Source organism: Triticum urartu, chromosome 5, assembly GCF_003073215.2.
Source record: "Triticum urartu cultivar G1812 chromosome 5, Tu2.1, whole genome shotgun sequence".
NCBI classification, from domain to species: Eukaryota; Viridiplantae; Streptophyta; class Magnoliopsida; order Poales; family Poaceae; genus Triticum; species Triticum urartu.
Window position 1 is genome coordinate 636,617,619 of NC_053026.1, and position 22,065 is coordinate 636,639,683.

The window sequence follows — 22,065 nt, forward strand, 5'->3', positions numbered from 1 at the left end:
TTCCTTGACCTCCCCCCTAGATGGGAGAAGGGTTTCCCCTCTGGTCCTTGGCTCCCATGGCGTGGGAGGGGCGAGAGCCCCTCCGAGATTGGATCTATCTCTCTGTCTCTCTCTGTTTCTGCGTTCTCCCCTGGCTCTGTTTCACCGTTTCGTGTATATATGGAGGTCCGTAACTCCAATTGGCCTGAAACCTTCGCCGTGATTTTTTTCCCGGAAATTAGCTTTCTTGCGGCAAAAGAAGAGCGTCAACCGCCTTACGGGTGGCTCACGAGGGTAGGGGCGCGCCCCCTGCCTCGTGGCCACCTCGGGCACCGTCTCGCGTGGATTTTTCTTCTGGAATTTTCCAAATATTCCGAAAAGTATCTCCGTCCGTTTTTATCCCGTTTGGACTCCGTTTGATATGGATATTCTGCAAAACCAAAAACATGCAACAGACAGGAACTGGCACTGGGCATTGGATCAATATGTTAGTCCCCAAAATAGTATAAAAAGTTGCCAAAAGTATATGAAAGTTCAATAATATTGGCATGGAACAATCAAAAATTATAGATACGATGGAGACGTATCAATGGTCGGAGACAAAACCCAGCAAACTAGCACCACAATGTGCCTCTACTTTCATATGGATGAAAAGGCCACGGACCATATGGTCATCTGCTTTCATATGGACAAAAATCAGCTCAACTTATGTGAGCTTCCATTCCAGATCTAATAGGTCACCCAACAAAAAATCATCAATAGTTTTATCTGAAAAAAATCATGGATTGCTGTTAACTGAAAATTAGTGAAAGAAACTGTTGGTGATCATGGATTACTGTTAATTAAAAATAGAGCATCTGGCTTGTCTTATCATGTTCACTAAGTCCACAAAAATGAATAGGTTCTGTAAACTTGAAGTACTCAACACTGAACATGGTTCAGAGCTCACTACACTACACTACATCGTGCAATGGTTCAGACCTCACTACACTAGAACAAGCTCACTACACTACACTACACTACACTACACTACACTACACTACACTACACATGCTTAAACTCTGAACATAAACAAACACCAGCAATGCAATATGTAAACTACCTCTGTTTCTAGGCAACAAGAGTTACCATCAATGCTTTTGAGTTTATTAAGTACCTTCAGTTCTGAGCTTTAAATGTCAAAAGAGCTTCACGGAATCTTGAATCCTCCAAATCACTCTTAACAGTTCTGCATTGCACAAAGGCAGCAATGAGCCAATGATATCAGTAGCAATAATAGGTGCTTATATTGTCATAACGTCAGTATTAGTTAACCAAAATTCAACCTATAGAGTTCTAGTACAGTGAGTAACTCATAATTCTTTTAATAGAAGCACAATTAACAACAGAACTAGGGAGTCTAGGACAATGCCACCAGATAGAATTTGAAGGAAAAACGTTCTTCCAGAACCTTCAAGCCACAATCATATATAGAGTGGCTGATCATATAAGCTATATTTAAATAAACATCAACTAAACTTGATGACAAGTAAAACTACAATCACATTGATACAAACTAGAGCATATGGAAATAGTAAATTGCTGCTCCATATAGCAATAGTAATGCACCTAATCAACATTGTAGAGCATCTTGTTACAAACTTGTTCTGATCCTGCAAAGAACAGACTTAACTGTTCGATGCAACATTCTGTAGCAATGTGTTTCAGAATGCTAATCTTGCATAGCAGTTTTACAATCGGTTTCAGAACAATATGATCTCTAGATGCACTAGTCATTCTTCCTGGGCACTAGTCGATGAGGTGGGTATTCACTCGGTGGCTACACGCCAGCACAGTACACCGACGACCTGTACCACGATCGAGGCGAGGGAGGGAATGGGGAGGAAGGGTGGAGAGGGAGGAAGGAGGAAGGAGGAGAGGTACCTGGGCGGGCGCGGCCGGTCGCCGGAGGGGCCAGGGTCGGCGGTGGCGGCGGCGTCGAAGGGATGGCTCGAGGGCGCCCGAGCTCGTCCGGGTCCTCGTAGTCGAAGAGGAAGATGGCGGCGGTCCTCCTGGGCGCCTCGGTTGGTCGTGGGGAGGCCGGCGGCCAGGTGCTTCGCGGGTCGGGGGCGCGGGGGCGGCGGCGCGGGGGAGCGGGGCGGCGGCGCGGGGGAGCCGGAGCGGGTGTGGCGAGGGAGGGAAGGGGATCTGGCGAGGGAGAGGGAAGGGGGGATCGGGCGAAGGGCCGGGTATCCAGCTATAGAGGGGGGAATGTTAGTAATGGCGCACCATCTAGGGATGCACCATAAAAACACTCATAGCAATGGCGCACCATTCTCTGGTGCGCCATTAGTAATTTTTTTTCTGATAGCAATGGCGCACCCTCCTCTAGTGCGCCATTAGTAACTTCTTTTTTTCATTATTTCTTGTTGCATCTAATAATTTGTATTTTTTATCAAATTTGTTATTTTCATGAGGACTAGAACAGAAGATATCATCAAATTTGTTTTTTTAATATCATCAAATTTGTTTTTTATTTTTAATTGAAAATATCATCAAATTTGTTATTTGAAAATATCATCAAATTTGTTATTTGAAAATATCATCAAATTTGTTATTTGAAAACATCATCAAAAAGCGGGGGAGAGTGTGGGGTGTCGGTGGCGGCGGTGGAGCGGGCCGGGGGAGGGTGGCGGGGGTCGGCGGCGGCGGTGGAGGGGGGGGGGGTCGGCGCGGCGGTGGAGCGGGGGAGGGTGCGGTGGGTCGTCGGCGGCGGTGGAGCGGGGGGAGGGTGCAGTGGGTCGTCGGCGGCGGTGGAGCGGGGGGAGGGTGCGGGGAGTGCTCGGCGGCGAGGGGGGTAGCGATCGAGATGGAGGGGGATCGAGATCGAGTGTCCTCATGAATATTCAATATTTTTTTCATATTGAATCATCAAATTTGAAAAAATATTCATGTATTCAAAAAGTGCCCATGAAATTTAAAAATATTCATGATATCAAAAAGTGCCCATGAAATACAATCGAGAAATGAAGACTACGATTTAAATACAATCGATCTTAGCTAGCTATCTGTTCACAATCTTCTTGCCCTTCTTTTTCGCAAATGGAGTTCTTCTGTGGAACGGACGTCCTTTAGGTAGGGTGGTCCTGCTTCTTCTTGTGGTGTATGCTGCTACTTCATCGTTGTCGTCATGTTCCATCTTCGGGTCGCCGTACTTGTCGAAGTCTTGCTCATTGGCGACTCCATCCATTCCGATGATCTTCCTTTTGCATCTCCTCACGACAACACGACTGGGCTTTGACAGGTCGGTAATGAAGAAGCATTGGTCCACTTGGGAAGCCAGTACCCATGGCTCATTTTTTGCGGTGATGTTTGCGCCCGCGGTCTTGGATTTGGCTTCGGGTATAACCATGGTGGTGAAATACCGGTCTTCTTTTAGGACGCTCTTGGCCCATCTGACACGGAACATCGGGACCTTCTCTCCAGCGTAGCTTAGCTCCCAGATCTCCTCGATCCTTCCGTAGTATCTGTCCTTGTCGTTACCGGTGTAGGATTCCATCGTTACCCCGGAGTTATGATAACCATCGCTCTTCATGTCCTTGTCCTCGGTGTAGAATGTGTAGCTGTTGATATCGTATGCCTCATAGGTCATCAGGTTGTGCTTGGCGCCCTGTGAAAAGGTGAATATGAGTTGTTCTTCCGCGGAAGAATCCTCATGTAAAGGGTACGACAGAAGATTCTGCTTGAACCAACGCGTGAAACATGAGTTGTGCTCTTTGATTATATCTCCGTACGTCCTATGTTGGCCTTGGTCATTGTACGTCTTCTCAATAAAGGTTTTGTGCTCTACCACCCAAGGATCGACCACGTCTATGTGTTGTAGCGCGACTAGATTTGCTCTTTCAAAGTCGGCGAGTCGACCCTCGAAGTCGACATGCATTTTGCAGCAACCCTCACGGTGACCCCATCCAGCGAGCCTGCCGAGGTGCCTGTTGACGGGCAGACCAACAGGGTTCTTGATGCCTAGATAATTCGTGCAGTAGGAGATGCACTCTTCGGGCAGAAAGCCCCTGGCTATGCTTCCCTCTAGATGTGACATGTTGCGAACGTATCCTTTGATGACACCATTCATCCTTTTGAACGGCATCATGTTGTGTAGGAACGTCGGCCCGAGTTGGATGATATCCTCCATGATATGGACCAGCAGATGCACCATAACGTCGAAGAATGCGGGCGGGAAGTACATCTCAAGCTCGCATAGTATCACCACGATCTCTTCCTGTATCCTTCTGAGTTGCCTCACGCCAACCGACTTCTGAGAGATGAAGTCGAAAAAGTTGCATAGGCCAAATAGCGTTTCACAGACGTGCGCGTCCATGATCCCACAGATTGCAACTAGAAGTATTTGCGTCATCAGCACGTGACAGTCGTGAGACTTCATCCCGCTGAACTTCTGCTTCGCTAGGTCTAGGTATCTGCTTATCTTCCCCACGTAACCATAAGGAAGTTTTACTCCTACGAGGCAGGTGAAAAACTGCTTGATCTCCTCCTGACTTAGAGTGAAGCACGTGAGAGGGTAGTCATTTCCGAACTTCTTGGCCTTTTTGCCTTTGCGACGACTTTCTGTGTCCTGCTTCGCCTCATCATCATCATCATTAGCGTGAAGCTCCTCCCTGATGCCCATTGATTTCAAGTCTGCCCTTGCTTTCGGCCCATCTTTGGTCCTCTCTGGCATGTTGAGTAGGGTACCAAGCAGACTCTCGCACACATTCTTCATGATATGCATGACATCAAGGCTGTGAGGCACACGGTGGATCTTCCAGTACGGCAAGTCCCAGAAAACAGACCTCGTTTTCCATACCTTCAGCAGTGGCTCTGGCGCCTTTTGCTTCTTTCCCGGCAGTGGGTAATCTTTCCAATTTTTCAACAGCTCATCTATTTCCTCGCTGCTCCTCGTACGCGGGCGTCTTCGGGGTTTGGTTTCACCATCGAACAGATCCTTGCATTTTCTCCACGGGTCATCGTCGCGAAGCCACCTTCGATGTCCCATGAACACGGTTGTCGAAGACCCGGGATCTCTATCTAGCTGGCGATACGTTGTGTTATCCATGCACCTGACGCATCCAGAAAATCCATGGACCACTTGCCCCGCGAGATATCCGTAACCGAGATAGTCATGCACCGTCGTGAGCAGTGCGGCTCTCATAGGGAAATATTCTTTCTCTGCGGCGTCCCACGTATTGGATGGCGTTTTCCACAGCGTGTCTAGCTCCTCTTTCAGCAGCCCCAGATACAGATTGATGTCGTTCCCTGGTTGTTTCGGCCCTTCAATTAGCATACTCATGTGAATGTACTTCCTCTTCATGCACAACCAGGGGGGAAGGTTGTACATCCACACAAACACAGGCCAGGTGCTATGTGTGCTTCCCTGGCTGCCAAACGGATTGACTCAATCGGTGCTCGCGCCCAGCACGATGTTCCTTGGATCGTTCCCAAATTCTGGGTCTTCGAAGTTCAACGCTTGCCACTGGCACGCATCCTTAGGGTGACTCAGCATCTTGTCTTTTTTATTTATCTTCGGATCATTTCCGTCATCTTCTCGCTTATTCTCCTCCCTATCCGCGTGCCAACGCAGGAGCTTTGCTACCTTAGGGTCCGTGAAATACCGCTGCAGACGAGGAGTGATCGGAAAGTACCACACCACTTTTCGAGGAGCTTTCTTCCTCTTCTTGTATCGAGTGACGTCGCACACCGGCCATATGGTAGACTCCGCGTGCTCGTCCCGATAAATGATGCAATTTTTCATGCACACATGGTATTTCACGTGCGGTGAATCCAGAGGACAAACGATTTTCTTCGCCTCCTCGAAACTGGTCGGGCACTTGTTCCCCTTGGGAAGACGTTCGTGCCAGAATGACATGTTCTCGTCGAAGCATGCGTCGGTCATTTTGTGTTTTACCTTCATCTCCAGAGCCATGAGCGTTACTTTCAGGCGGGTATCCTCGGGCCTGCATCCTTCATACAATGGAGTAACCGCGTCTATCTCTAGTTGATCCAGCTTGGCTTTCTCTCGGGCGGCAGCTCTTGTGTTATCCGTCTTCTTGAGAAGTAGCTCTTGAATATGAGGGTCCTGCACCCAGCCTCCATCGTCGTCTGCTCCGGCATCTTCATCTTCATGATCATGCCCTTCATCTTGATCTTCCTCATCATCATGTCCGGCATCTTCTACATGATGACTATGTACATCATCACCGTCGTGATCATGTCCTGGAGATTCTTCGTCTTCTCGCCCGCCCTCGCCGCAGTGGTGGTTGTCTTGCTGCCCTTCCTCATTTCTTGCTCGACCCCCATGGACGACTTCATAGTCATCTTCATCACCTTGCCCCCGATAGCCATCCATGAAACCACGCAAGAGCAGGTGATCCTGCACCTGCCCAGAATCCGGGTCCGCAATAAGGCTCTTCAGCTTGCATCTTCGACACGGACATCTTATCTCCATCTCGTTCTTTTGAAGCATCTCGGCCTTCGCGGACCTCAAAAACCTATTCATGATGCCTTCGGTCATCGTGCGGACCATGGTCGCCTGCGGGGTAGAGCAAAACGATATTTTAGAACCAAGAAAAAATTTGGCATGACTTTCCCTAAAAATAGGACCAAAAAGAATGCATAGTGCCAAAATTCTTGCCGAAACGGAAATGAATCAACATTCCGGCAAAATATTGGCAACTATCGCATTTCAAATACCGGTACCTGCAAACACAAACATATATGCAACACCACAAACATATGCAACACCACAAACATACATAGATCTAGCAAGGCCATAAAAAGTGCATGTGCACGTTGTTGGAGCGAGGGAGAAAAAAAAGTAGATCTACAACATAAAGATAGCTTTCCCCTTACTTACCTATCAAAAAAAGGTAATTTAAGCACTTAATTTTGATGAATCTATGGTGCAAATGAGGTGAGGAGGAGGAGGCAACCGACACAAGCTTGGAGGAGGAGGTGGAGAGAATGAAGTGGGGAAAGTGAGTGTGTAGGTGTGGCTGTCCAAAATATCTAGCTGGTCCCAGGTTACTAATAGTGCACCACCCACAAATGCGCCATTAGTAACCCTGGTTACTAATGGCACACCAGCTTGAGATGCGCCATTAGTAGTTTTGCAAAAAAAAAGTAGTGGCGCACTGTGTTGGACGTGCACCATTACTAGTTAAACTAGTAATGGCGCACTCTTCCCTGGTGCGCCATTAGTATTTTTGGAAAAAAAATTTGTTACTAATGGCGCACCCTGGGTCTGGTGCGCCATTAGTGTCTACCACACTAATGGCGCACCAACTCATGGTGCGCCATTACTATATAGTAGTGGCGCACCACATGTCTGGTGCGCCATTAGTGGCCATATCATCTATTGCCCTTTTCCTAGTAGTGGGCCCAGAATATGGCGTGGCTGGTGGGACCCATTTGACTCTGGTGACGCTGGTAAGGCCGGGCAATGCCACTCAGAGTGGTTGACATTAGTGGCATTGCCTCCTTCCCAAATGCTACTAGGGTCCATGAGCCAACGCCACTAATAAATGGGGGTTGGAATATCATATGGCTGGTAGGACCCATTTGACTCTTGTGGCATTGGTAGAGCTGCCCATGCCACTAATAATTTGTGTAGTAGTGATGTCTGACAATGTACAACGCCACTAAAACTACCCGGCGGGTCAGACAATTGGGTACTGCCTACTAGTGACGTGTTGTGATATTCGCTCACTACTAGTGATGTACTATCAGTAGCAGGCACAAAATGCCGCACATCGGTGGCATTTTGAAAAGTTACTAGAGGCAGCTAATTTTGTGACATCGCCACTAACTATCTTCATCTATAAGAGTTTTCCTACTAGTGAACATGAAATTTTTGTTGTGTTTGTCAGTCATTTCCTAGCAATAGGTATAGTGGTGTGGTAGATCACATGGTTGTTATGTCCAGGTCTAATTGTTTTACTAGTAATCTGTGTGTGGAGGTTTCTATTGAGTATTTCAAGATTTTTACTAATAAGTGTGTTCCTTTGGGGTGGGGGGGTTAGGTAATTCCCTGCAGCCCTCACCATTGTATTTATCTCAAACATATCCTGAATTTGTTGTTATTCATGTTTCCTTTGCTATTCTGCCCATCTACAAATGTACTGCAAATGTAATATGTCATCAATCTAATATAAACACACTAGTGTTGCAACTCAAGTTTCTTCTTTACTTATTAGTCTATTCTTTTCTTCTTTGTTTGGATTACCAACTTGGCCAATTATTCAAGTTATCAAAGTCCAATTTTAAAAAATATTGAGAACTTTGCCCGTATTTCTCCTGAGAACTATCCCTTGCAGATAAACACGTAAGTTACCAAAATTCTTGTAACTTTTTACTCTACTTTTCATTTTTCTCTTAATACTTTGTCTTCATTTATTCTTTTCAAGTGTTTCTTTTCCAGATGTTTTTGTACATTGTACAACCACGACTGCGCTTTGTACAACATGTTGTACATGGATTCATGGGATGGGAAATGCATGAAAGAGTTTGATCAAGTATGTTTTGTGACTTCTTTTCGCCATTACTGCTAATTTTTTTGTGAATTCTTTGATATGTATCATGTTAGATCTTTTAGCACTTTCTCTATGCCAAGGAAGTATTCCCCAGTTTCGTCAGCTAGTTTTCTTAGGGGAAAGACAGTAGGAGAGGCTCCTACTGTTTTGTATATATTTAACTATCAAGAGGTGTTACACATGTTACAAGTTTGTACCACTCCCCCAATACAACATTTTTATGTTGGGGGCCAGACAGGGCTAACAAGTAGTTACAAAGGTGTGAAGCTTAGATAGTGTGGCCCAAAACGAGACTGTCACAAATGGTGGTAATAGTGCCAGCCTGCTCCTCACGCACCCTATAATGCAGGAGATCGAAGTCTCCCAAAAACCTGGCTATCCAGCTTGCTTGGGAGGGTGTCACCCCCCTGAAATGTTTGTTATTCCTTTCTTTCCAAAGACTCCAGGAGGCTGTGAGGAAGATTTCAACAAAGAAAGGTCTGCGAGAGGCGACTCGGGCACTAAGGACCACATCAAGGCGTGAGGGCAAAGTTGGCCAGTCAATATGAAGTTTTCTCCATCAGGCTCGACTAAACGGGTAGGTGAAAATCATATGGTCCACCATCTCTTCAATGTTTTGCCAACATAGTAAACAGTTGAGGTCATCTCCAATATTATAGTGTCGGCGTTTGAGCATATTACGGGTGTTTAGCCTGTCATGCAAAAGCAACCAGCCAAAGACCTTGATCTTCATGGTGCACTTTGAGTTCCAGAGGAGTCGGAACAACGGGTGGGCTCGCATCTCCCGAAAGCAAAACTTGTAGTAGTCAGCCGCTTTGAAGTCAGGTTTCCCCCAAATATAGTGCCAGATGTCATTGCTGGTTGTTGAGGGTTGCAGTCTGGCGATTGTTTGGATGCCACGTACTTCATCGAATGCTTCTGGCAAGAACGGAAGATGAAAGGTTGCGTGCAGTGATGGGCTTTCCAAGAAGTTTTTCACATAGGCATCTTCATGCAGAACGTAAGAGAACGCTCTGGGATGGGAAGTTTCTAGTGTTTCATCGAGCCATAAGTCTTTCCAAAAAAGAACTGTCATGCCATCGACCACCTGGACATGGCTCACCCCCTGCACTTGGGAGAGAGCTTGAGAACGTCACGCCACCAGAAGGACCCCACTGCGTCAGATGCATGCGGTATTTTTTCGGAGTAATAAGTGTTCCAAAGAAGCTGTACCCAGGGGACATCTTTTTTGTTGTAGAATTTGTGCAGGAATTTTAAGAGCAGAGCTTCATTTTGGATGGAAATATTGATCACTCCGAGCCCGCCTTGTTTTTTAGGTCTGCATACCAAATCCCATGCTGCCAGCGAGTTGCACTTGTCTCCTTGCTCAGTTTTCTTCGTCCAGAGGCACCTTCGTTTGATTTTGTCCAACATCTCCAAGATCTTTGGGTGTATCTTGAGTGTACACAGGGCGTAGATGAGCAGAGAGGTAACCGATGCATTCAACCATGAAAGTTTACCTCCATACGACATCATGGAGATGGTGGCTGTGAGGCGTCGTTCTACGCTGTAGACAATTGGCATGAGATCATTAACCGTGGGCTTGAAGATGCCCATGGGAAGACCCAGGTACGTGAAGGGAATAGAGCCAATGTTGCATCCAAAGATGTCAGCCAGATCAGTTGTCGTCGCTAAGTCAAGGTTGATGGGAATCAAGGTGGATTTTTGGAAGTTTATCTTGAGCCCAACGGAAGAAGCATAATCAGACAGGATCTGCTTGATTAGAGTGGCTTGTCTAGGGTAGGCTGGCAAGGCTAGGATCGTGTCGTAGGCGTATTGGATGACATGGTAATTAGTTTGACCCGTGCATGGGAATGGTAGTTCAATCATACCTCGTCGGAAGGCATCGTTGATTGCCGCTTGAAGTAGGTCTGCCGCCAGGACGAACAGAAGCGGTGAGAGGGGGTCACCCTGGCGGACTCCACCCTTGCAGAGAAATTGTCGACCAGGGACACCATTAAGCAAGACCGATGATTGTCCTATAGAGAAGATGCACTCAATCCAGTTAATCCATTTATCATTGAAGCCCATGCATCTCATTATGTTAATCATAGGCCTGTGTCCAATTGTGTCGAATGCTTTGGCAAAGTCAAGCTTCAGAAGAACTATCTGCTTCCGCGATGCGTGGCATTGGTGAATGTATTGAAATGCCCAAGCCATGCAGTCTTGGATGGTCCGGCCCTTGATAAATCCATATTGGTTGTGATGGATGAGTAGCAATATAACCTTTTGGAGACGATCAACCAAGAACTTTGTGATTAGCTTGAGAAAGCAGTTAAGGAGGGTGATTGGGCGATAGTCGTTGATAGTTTTGGGCGAGTTGATCTTGGGGACGAGTGTGATAAGCCCATCATTGATGCTTGTGAGATCCAGATCACCCGCATGGAATTGGTCACAAAGAGCATAAAAATCATGCCTAATTATGGGCCAGCATGCTTTGAGGAAAGCCCCGCTGAATCCATCAGGGCCAGGTGCTCGGTCAGAGGGCATCTCTTTCATTACCGCGCCGATCTCTTCGTGCATGAAGGGTGCAGTTAGGTGATCTAAGTTGTCAGCACATTGAATAATGGCAGGCAGGTCAAATTTCATTTCAGTGGGTGAGATTGTCCCAAGACGAGTTTTATAAGTTTGGAACAGAAGCGCTTCTTTACTTGGATGATCATCAACTTGGGTACCATCATTGTCTTGAAAGCAAGCATTGTTGTTTTTACGGTAGCGTTTAGTAGCAACTGCTTGGAAGAATTTCGTATTCTCATCACTGGATTTAACCCAACAAATTGTACACCTCCTTTTCCAGTATTGTTTCTGATATTGAAGAAGCCGGAGCAAGTGCTTCTTAAGTATACGTCTGAAGTTGGTTTCAGGAGTGGATAGGGTTCTTTTATTTTCCAATTCATCCATGTCAGCTAGGACCCTATTGCAGTTATCAATGGCAATTGAGAGGCGGGAGATAGATTTACTCCAAATTTTAAGAGCATGTCGGAGTGCCTTGAACTTGTAGCAAAGGATCGTAGCAGCATTTTGTGATCTCACCGGTTTGTCCCAGGTATGTTTGACAATATCCATGAAGCCAGGGTGTTGTATCCAATAAGATTCAAACCTGAAGAGTTTGCTGTGAGGAATCTTGGTCTCGAACGAGACAACACAAGGGATGTGATCCGATACAGGTTTTCCAAGCGGCTTGACTAGTGTTTTGGGATATGCATTTGTCCAGTGGATCGATGTAAAGAACCAATCCAATTGCTCTAAGAGCGGATCGAGCTGCATGTTGCTCCAGGTGTAGGTGCGTCCTTTGACAGGTAGCTCAATGAGGTTTTGATGGCGGATAATATCATTAAACGTGAACATATCCTGAGTGCTACCGCCAGGTTTATTACGATTATCCGGTGCTCTGATGTAATTGAAATCGCCCAAAAGCAGCCAGTCTTGGGTGTGCGGGATATCCAGGTCATATAACCAATTAGTGTACGTGACACGATCATCCCTTGTGCAAGGTCCGTAAATATTAGCTAGAGTCCACGACTGGGCTGACTGTGTGTTGGAAAAGTGTACTACGAGCGCGTAAACATTAGAGAACACAACCGTGCCATTAAACATCGAACTTCTCCAGATAGTAATAAGACCACCAGAAGCACCACGAGATGGAACGAACGCAAAACGATCAAATTTTCGAGGACAGCAAGACTTAATAAACGCAACATCAAAATCAGTCTTTTTAGTCTCTTGCAAGCATATAATAGAGCATCCACTAGAAAGTACGGCATTATGAAGCGCTAGCCATTTCGATTCAGAGTTCAGACCTCGTATGTTCTAGGAGAGAACATTCCAGCTACGCAAAAGAGTCATTTAAGGACTGATGATATTAAGTTGAAGGAAGAGTAGCTTCCACTCCTGGTTCCTCCTGTTGGGGGACATCTGAGGAAGGATTGTTGGAAGTAGAGGGCATAGACGGTGCCGCCAGGAGAGCATCTTCAGTAAGTTCAGCCGCTGGAACCGCATCTTCAGTAAGTTCAGCCGCTGAATCCATCAGGGCAAAGTCAAGTTGTGGATCTGGGGGTGTATCAGTTTCAGGTTGCTGATCTTCAATGACCACTGATGAGGTTGGCTGTTGCACAAAGTGGACTCTAGTGCTGTCAGAGGACACAAGGATAGATATCTCTGCAGTGTTGTTCCTCATGCCATAGCCATTGGACCAAGGGCCAATTTGTGGAGACCTGAGGCCTAAGAGCCTCAAAGATAAACGTGTTCAACTGCTGTCTGGGGATAGGGTCAGAAATCAGGAGAGATAAAAGTTCATTACCATCAGCAGAGAGCCCAAACTGAATGCCTTAATTATGCATAGTGACTGTGACTGTCAGAGAGTCATTAGGCATTGGAGGATCCAATTGCTGCACGGGTAGAGGTGGCACGATGAGCACTACAGTGTTGTTAGAGCTGCTGTCATCAGTGACAGTAATTGAGTCATTCCAAGCTTGCATGGGACTGTCAGAAAGGTTGTCTTCAGGAACCAGACCATGCTGAACCGTTAAGCCTTGCGCAGCCAGCCATGCTTGGTAGTTGATCAGGTGCGGTGGTAGCACTGGTAGAGGAGCAACAGGGGGGCTTGCCATTCATCCCAATCAGCTTGAGAAGGTCCATCTACCTCTGCATTGTCACCATTGAAACCAGCAGGTGGTGCAGCATTCTGGACTAGCCAATTATGGACCTGCTGTTGATAAAACTGTTCTGCTGTGAGTTCAGGTCCAAATTGAGGGTGCGGGTTGCCGTCCGGTGGTGGTGTATCCTCACCAGGCGGCAAGACCTCGTGCAAGAGGCCATTCCAGTCATTGCTCCTAAGAATTGTGATTTGAACTGTCCAGCAATCTTTGGCTGCACCCAACTGCCAGACAACGAAGCTCTTTGGAATCAACTTGAGGCAACTAACACGAGCTTTCAAAACAATATAACGCCTGTCCTGTCGTGGATTGTACCAGGAGACCAGAGAGCCATATCCACCGAGGGCTTTTGAAAGATAATAATCCGTCTGATAGTCATACGGAAATCCAAGGAACATAAGGCACACCTCAGGCCCAAAGGAAGTAGTGCGCCTATTCAGAGCCTCATTACGGGGGACAAAAGAGATGAGCAGATCTCATCCTCCAACTCGATGGGGGTGGCTACTGCCGTGTCCCGCATAAAAGAGTCCACAAAACCAAAAATGCCAATGCCAAATGGATGATCGCTGACTTTAGTAGTTAAGAGATGAGATTCATGGAGCAGACCTATGACTGTGTCGCGGATAGCAGCTCGGCGGTGAAGAGGAACATAGGCGCTTGTCTCCGCGATGGCCAAGAAGTCATGGTTGAGCGGCGGGATTGGGCCAACCACCAAGCTGCTGCGCACCAAGCGGTCGGCAGGTCCAGGCTAGACAGCGAACCCCGGCAGGAGGAATGGCACCGGGTTCAGCGGGTAGTTCGCCATGGCGAGAGAGCTCGGTGTAGGTGGGGTTTGCTCAGAGAGCTGTAATGGTGAAGAGACTAGACTGGGCAGCGGCGTTTTGGGAACTGGAGCGGGAGACGGAGCGTGAGGGGTAGGAAAGGAAAGACGAGATGTTTTGGGAATCCATTTCCATTTTTGTGCATATCGTCTCTTGTGACAAGATTTGGCCACCTGCACATAGAAGGCACAAACGGAGCATCGGACGGTGACCGTGGTCTTCCTCTGTCTATGGTCATGGACGGAAGGAGCAAAAGATCCGGGCAATTTGATTTGACTGTGATTCGGCCGAATATCTTTAGGAATGGGATGGTGGTTACCAAAACGTGTACAGTTTGTTGCCTTATGGTCTGGCCCCGAACAGTTAAGACAAATTAGGCGGGCTTGACACGTAGATTTGTTGTGTCCCCATTGTAAGCATCATGGGCATAAAGAAGCCCAGTGGGCTGATAATGAAATAATCTCTTCCAGAGAATAGTGGGCTTGAGCCAAGTCCGCTTTGTGACGTGCAGTGAGCATAGGCGGCCAAGATGAGTGAGGGGGAGCATATCGAAAGGCCGAATTCAAATAAGTCCGTGGTAGGGGCGGATAAGGCACATTTAACAGACATTTAAATCCCCCAAAATTAATGTGATTGGGTAATTGTTTCTCCTCTAATTCCTCCTTTGACAAAAAAAGCTCCATCAAAGCAATACGATCAATTCTATCGGGGGAGGAATTAGGGGGGTCAGGACTGGTTGAATCTTTTGCCAACGAAGAAAATGATCCAAACTTAATTTGAATATCCTTTGTGGAATCGTGTATGATCAACTCCGTTGGCAAGGTTGAAGAAGAAGCCTCATGAGCATTGTTATCCGAGAAAACCATAGAGCAAATAGGTTTCAAGCTACTCATATTGCAACCCATGAGCGAGCCAGGAATGACATAGTTGCTGGGATGTAAGAACCTCAAATGAGATTTGATAGCCAATGGGTTGCGAGCAGCAATATCAGTCAATTCCATGTCCGCATGCCTACTAGTGGCAAGTATTGGAGCTTTAGCAAATCTCCCGTTAAATAGGTGAAAATGGCAAACAAAATCTGGTCAAATGTGGTCTTTAAGCTTATAGATGAAATGCCCCACTTTGTTGTTTGCCACGGAAAACCGAAAGGAACGAGAGTTGATTTGGACCACATTGAAACCCGAGCAAAGACCACCAATACAACATTGCAGAGCGATGCCAACAGAATCCACCGAGAGGGGGAAGGAGGCCGAGGAGAAAGAGACCACCAAAAAGAACTCCTTGGCGTCTCGAGAGGGTGAGAAATGTACTTTGGATCCAAATCTTCGTCTCACCTGATCCGCAAGGGCAATGCCCGGTGCAAAATCCCAATGTAGCAAGCCCTCCATGGGTGGAGGAGCTAGAGGTCGCCATGGTTGGTGCGGTGGAGAAGAGAGAGGTGGAAAGGAATGGTGGTGGAGAGGGAATCCATCTTGCTCTTTCGTCAGCTAGTTGCTCACAATATGACAAAGTTCGGCCTGAACAAGATTGACTTGGATGTTCCTAGAAAGAAGAGGAAGAAGACTCACTGTTAGATCTTCTTAGTGAAGACCAAGCATCAGCATTACATGTTCCTTTTTTTGTTTAAATTGTTTTCCGCTACTATCGCTGGTCTTGGTTATTACGTGTTCGATGTGTTATTGCTATCATACCACCCGATATTTGGATGATGTTTTCTGTGTTGTTCTTGTGGTTTGGCATAACAATTTTGCATTGCACATGCACTAGTACTATAGGATAATGTGTACAGTGCTTTCTTGCTATTGAGCTTGACCGTACCGTAGATTTTGCTTTATGGTTGCTGAAATCTGAAGATCAGTATATCTATTCAGCTTGAACATACTTTAGATTTTTCCAATATCATTGTGCTTCCTGCTATCAACAAATCAAGTTTTTTCCATGGAGATGGCTGGCCATTCTTTTCAAAACAAGCTATTACTACACCGATTCGTTATTTTTGTGCATGAACATTTTTATGCCATGGACATCTTTTGAACTAATTTTGAATTCCAAAACATTTGTAATGCGTGAACATTTTTTGAATTGGATGAACAATTTTTGAATTCATAAAAAAGGGATAATTGGTTTTATACCCTTAGTTGTGTTCCCCTCGTTAGGATTGCCCCTAGTTTCTGAAAACACTTGGTCTTGCCCAACCCACTTTGGCGTCTTGTGCTTTTGCCCTTTGACCGTTTGACTGTCACTTTGAAAAGTTCATAATTAATGCATACTAAATCGGAAAAATGCAAATAAGATATCAAAATGTTCGGAAAAACATCACATGTATGTCAATATCACTTGCATTCATGACAAAAGTGTTGGTAAGTGCCCATCCAAGTTTTAGCTCTTATCATACCACCATGAACAGTAAAATCTAAAAAAATAAAAAAAAAATTGGTGGAAAAGAATGACAAATGTTCGAAGTGCTTACCAAGTTTCATCACGGAATGACGTTCGTGAAAGTTGTGGCAAAAAAAAAATCAACACTCGGTTTTTTTTTTTGCCACGAGTGGTCTTTGTAAAGCTTTTTTCAGAAAAGGCTAAACTACTACTAGTGGTAATACGAGTGTGTGACACTAGCCGATGCAGTGGAACGCAACGGAGGCACTCCAAAGGAAGCTCAACTAGTGAACGCATTCCGATCAGCCGACGCAAAAGACTCCTCCTCGCCTCGCTGGTTTACATTTATATCTGCATCGAACGGAGTAGTACTACCTGGATCTTCTTCATCTGGGTAAACACAGCCATTGACCCTCTCTCGATTCTGCCAAAGACGAAGGAGACCTCTCCAGGAGAGAGCATCGACCTGTCTTTGCACAACAGCTCGTACTCCGGTTTTCATTAAAATACTGCCTGCTTTCGTCTAAAAAAAATAAGAAGTATAAAATGGCTCATGGTTTTCATTAAAATACTGCCTCATTTCGTCTAAAAAAATAAGTACTATAAAATGGCTCAGGGTTTCCATTAAAATACTGCCTGATTTCGTCCAAAAAAAATAAGTAGTACTACTATAAAATGGCTCATGGTTTTCATTAAAATACTGCCTGATTTCGTCTAAAAAAACAGGTAGAATAGGACGAGCATTAATTCGTTCTCGATGCATGCCGCCAGTCAAACAGCGCCGTCGTCGTCGTCGTCTCCTCCTCCTGCACCATCTGTCTGCATGACAGGCCGGTCCCACTAGCCCCACGGATCCACCTGTCAAGCCATGCATGCATGCACGCCAGCCACGTGTCCCCCCTCCGCCCGGCGAGCCAGGTCGCCGGCCCCTCCGCAACCCGAGGCACGCACTAGAAGAGTAGATTCGTGCCGCCATCCGCGCCCACGTTTTTCCTCGATCGATTGATTTCTTCTCCCCGCCCCTCGTCCGCCGGGTCTGCAAACGGCACCGCCGAAACGGCAGCGCGGCCGTCGCCTCGCCCGCATCTCTCGCTCGCGCGCCCGCCCGCGGCGACGAAGACAGGACGGTGGCGGGAGTGACAAGTGAGGAAACTCTCCCGGGGGAGGCACTCCTCTTAGTCCACACGCGAGTCGCCAATACAAGGCAGCGTTTTAAAGCCGGTGGCGAGTGGCGACGACCCGTAGCTAGCAATTAAACCAGCAGGCGTTCCGTTTCGTTCTCTTCCCTTCCCCTCTTTCCTTTGGCCGTCGATACATCTCTCTCCCCTCCCCTCGGCGGCCATTAATTGGACGGGATATCGATTTCTCCCTCCCTCCGCGGACGATCTAGCTCTAGCGAGAGATAAGTGTTGTGTCTGCGTTGAGAGGGAGAGGCAGGGAGAAAGGCGGCCATGACCACCGGCGGGAACGGGGAGGAGCAGCAGGGGCGGAGGCTGTTCGGCGTCTCGCTCACGGACAGGCCCGTGTGGCAGCAGTTCCTCATCTGCTCCTCCGGCTTCTTCTTCGGCTACCTCGTCAATGGCATCTGCGAGGTACCTACTTCTCTTCCATCTCCTCCCCTCCTCCTCCTCCTTCCGATTATACACTCTACCCCGTCCGTGTTCCTTCTTCGAATCATCGTTTGTTAATTGTAGTATGGAGATCTCGCAACATTTCCTTCTTATCGAAGGGAAAATCTCGCAAGATTTTACGTTTCGGAGTGCATTGATTTTTTCCTTCTGAAATCCGGAATTAATTGCACTAGGATCGATCGATAGATAGATACTGTTTCTTTTCCACTCCACATATTATTTTTCTTCGTCCTAGGCTGACTGACTGACTGACTCGTAGAGTTGCCCGGTCAACATGGTACCCCGAACACGAAGCTTCTGCACACGTTCCCCTGATTTTTCTTTTCCTTTTGCCTCTTACAATTCCTGCACAAAATCGACCATCGATCTCCTATCGTTTTCGAAACTTTGTCGTGGTAAACTGAATTCTACGTCCGTCCTCGTGCTGCTGCAGGAATACGTCTACAACCGGCTCCAGTTCAGGTACCCACCTAACGATTGGTGATTGATCGGTCGCGAGACGTACTCTCTCTCAGTGTACTAATGGTGTTTGTGGTGGTGGTGGTGCAGCTATGGGTGGTACTTCACGTTCGTGCAGGGCTTCGTGTACCTGGGGCTGATCCGGCTGCAGGGGTTCACGGTGAAGCACATGGTGAACCCGTGGCGGACCTACGTGCGCCTCTCTGCCGTGCTCATGGGATCCAACGGCCTCACCAAGGGCTCCCTCGCCTTCCTCAACTACCCCGCCCAGATCATGTTCAAGTCCACCAAGGTGAGGTTCGCCAAAGTTATTTCTGCTTTTTCTATTTCTGTCAGACAGTGCAGTAACTTAATTTATTGTCATTATTTCATTTTATTTATTGTTGCGGCATGAGATGTGTTGTTGTGCTCTTGTGTGAGGAAACTTGAACCTTTCTCTTCTGGGAAATGCTCCAATTTGAGAATCCGACATCAGAAATGATGTCTGCTGAGCTGCCAAGCTATTCCTGTTCAATGATGTGCAGTACTCTAATTCGAGCGTGTTTCTACTTTTGAGTCCGGGATAGTACACATACTCTTCTTGCTAAAATCGGAGTATGTAGGGCAGGCAGAACAATGTTGTCGATATGCGCATTCTGAATGATTCCCTCTTAATTTGGTATGCACGACAAGGCTGCTTTTAAAAGTTTAGTTTTGTCTGTGATGAAATGTCTAGTATTTTGCCAGCGAGAAATTGCTTTTCAAATGATCATTCTTTGATAATAATGTAAATAATGTACTAGTGGTACTACTTCTGCGAAGGGAATGTGCAGCTGAAGGAATAGACTGTTGCTTGTAGCACTTCCTCAGTTCCCTGTCCCTAGGAAGCAGAGGAGAAACCCATGTGAATGTTTACTGCTTCCCATGTTTTGAAACTTCCAATTGGTAGGAAGTTGACTACTGGTAATTTTCTGAGAAAAGTCGAAATGAAGTTGAGACCAGAGAACTTCAGTTAGTACTTAATCTGAAAATAAAGAATTTCCAGTTTCAATCAGCGGTGCAGATCTTATTTCTGTTTTTGACCTTTCGCTCTGCCATTCAGGTGTTGCCGGTGATGATAATGGGAGCATTTATCCCAGGATTAAGACGCAAGTACCCGTTCCATGAGTACGTGTCAGCGGTGATGCTCGTCATCGGCCTCATACTTTTCACGCTCGCGGATGCGCAAACGTCGCCTAATTTCAGCATGATCGGTGTGGCCATGGTGTCCAGTGCACTCATCATGGATGCCTTCCTTGGTAACCTGCAGGAAGCCATCTTCAAGATGAACCCAGACACCACACAGGTACTCTATGTACATTTTGATGTCTTCTACATGTTTCTGTCAGTTATTGAATTGGGAGAACACTGACACTGAATACTTGCTCTCTGGTTAGATGGAGATGCTGTTCTGCTCAACTGTTGTTGGCCTGCCTTTCCTCGCTGTGCCAATGGTGTTAACAGGGGAGCTTACGACGGCGTGGAGTGCGTGTTCTCAGGTATATGATCAAAATCTCTCCTCCATGTTGTTTTGTCAGGTATTTTAATCATCAGATACTTTAGTTCAGAATGTGTACAAACCAGATGGTAGGGAAAGAGGAAAGAATCAACTACTCTTTTGTGAACAACACTAGCCTTAAGGAATCCATCTTTGCAAGTATAGTTCATTTTGTAGACAACAAGACATCTCAGCACTACATTCTTCATTCTTCTGATTTGATTCTAACCACATTGTCCGGAAAAGTATCTGATCCACTTGAAATTTAAAGGTGCTCCTGGTTAATTTGCTGTTAGTACTTCTCCCCAAAACGATTGCTGAAAAAGATTAATCTGACAGACGTTTATGCCCACTTGCAGCACTTGTACGTGTACGCCGTGTTGGTTTTCGAGGCGATGGCGACGTTCGTCGGGCAGGTGTCTGTGCTGTCCCTCATCGCGCTCTTCGGGGCCGCGACGACGGCCATGGTAACGACGGCGAGGAAGGCGGTGACCCTGCTCCTGTCGTACCTGATATTCACAAAGCCCATGACGGAGCAGCACGTCACGGGGCTCCTGCTGATCACCATGGGGATCGTGCTGAGGCTCCTGCCGGAGGACAAGGAGAAGAAAGGCATGGCCGAGCGCCAGCAGGCGAAGGCGCAGCGTGGCGAGGAGAAGCGGCGGGGAGACGGAGTAGAGGAGACATCGCCCTTGGTATGATCGGTGACTTGGATGAGCTGAACGAATAACAAATCAGAGTGCAGGATTTGGCCAACTCTGCTTTTGTGAACCTTTGTCCAGTTTGTGTTGTTTGATGTCGTGGAACTGTTTTGGGGATTGTAACTTGTAAGTTAAAGGGACAAATCAGACTGCAGGATGGAGATGATCACAGATGGATTAGATGTTGTTAATCCTTTTGCCTTAGGTCTCCGTGACAATATATCATGGACAACTGAGATTATCTATGAAGTGGAAAATCACATAAAATTCGTTAAAGTCATCTTCTCCAGACTAAGCTTCTCCTTGACATCTTTGATGTTCCTCCGTGTCATTGTTTTTGCTTTTGAGAACACCTCACTCGTGACAAAGTGGAAAATCACATAAAATTCGTTAAAGTCATCTTCTCCAGACTAAGCTTCTCCTTGACATCTTTGATGTTCCTCCGTGTCATTGTTTTTGCTTTTGAGAACACCTCACTCGTGACATTTTTTTAGAATATTGATGACACCTCACTCGATCTTAATATTGACCATACTTCTCTCCGTTCATAGCGGAATGTGATATGTCCAGCCGTCTCTTTCATTTGCTTGATCTCCCGAGTAACAGGCGCATGTTCTCCTCTGCTCCGTTCCTCTGGTCTACTGCACAGTTTGAAACGGTGAACCCCATCTCTTGAAGTTCTTGCCTAAAGCTCTGAAATCATTAATTAAGATGTACCTCTTGCACATGTCACTCTCACTCCCTTTGGTGGTGAAGATTTTATCTCAATTATGCGTCCAAATCATGAACAGTTTTCGATATTGTGTTTCCCATGTTGAGATCTTCGAAATTAGATCCAACGTTAATAGGTTTGGACGAACTACTTTTTCCGAAAAAAACCAGAAGCAGAAGAAACAGGAAACAAAGAACAAAAACATGGTGCCTTTTTACTTTTCAGGAAACACAGTCGTGCTTCAACGTGAAGTACAACTGTGCTTTTGACTTTTCAGAAAGCACAACTGTGTTTTTTACTTTTTCGGAAAGCATGTTTGTGCTTTACTGGGAAGCACAACAGTGCTTTTCATACTGTGTGCTTCACGCGAGAAAAAACAGATTTTCTTTCCCTCAGAACACCTAGGAAAAACCAAAAATGACCGCAGAGAAATAAAATCACTTCCAAAGAAGAAGACGGTGTCCGGTTCGAGCGCTCGTCTCATACCGTCTGGTTTTCGTCCATAAGTCAACCCAGAGGAGGTAACACTAATCACAAATTTCAATCTTATCTTTCCTTCTCCTCCAAAACTCAAAGAAATTTTAAAGTCTCTCTCTCTCTCTCTCTCTCTCT

At 46.4% G+C, this 22,065-nt stretch overlaps 1 protein-coding gene across 1 annotated transcript; it reads left to right on the forward strand.

Moving 5' to 3' along the window:
• Window positions 1-17,438: 17,438 nt before the first annotated feature.
• On the forward strand, window positions 17,439-21,017 carry LOC125511461 (UDP-galactose/UDP-glucose transporter 2-like). Its single transcript, XM_048676846.1, has 6 exons — window positions 17,439-18,026; window positions 18,499-18,527; window positions 18,615-18,816; window positions 19,606-19,848; window positions 19,940-20,041; window positions 20,400-21,017. Exons 1-6 carry the CDS (start codon window positions 17,886-17,888, stop codon window positions 20,739-20,741), a joined length of 1,059 nt encoding a protein of 352 aa, XP_048532803.1. The 5' UTR covers window positions 17,439-17,885; the 3' UTR covers window positions 20,742-21,017.
• The last annotated feature ends 1,048 nt before the right edge of the window (window positions 21,018-22,065 follow it).

What these genes read in the sequence shown, in the direction of transcription:
- LOC125511461 (XM_048676846.1), top strand. Translation starts at nt 17,886, where the DNA reads ATGACCACCGGCGGGAACGGGGAGGAGCAGCAGGGGCGGAGGCTGTTC. An exon ending in TCGTCAATGGCATCTGCGAG is followed by an intron (nt 18,027 to 18,498) that starts GTACCTACTTCT and finishes GTGCTGCTGCAG; the next exon opens with GAATACGTCTACAACCGGCT. An exon ending in TGAACCCAGACACCACACAG is followed by an intron (nt 19,849 to 19,939) that starts GTACTCTATGTA and finishes CTCTCTGGTTAG; the next exon opens with ATGGAGATGCTGTTCTGCTC.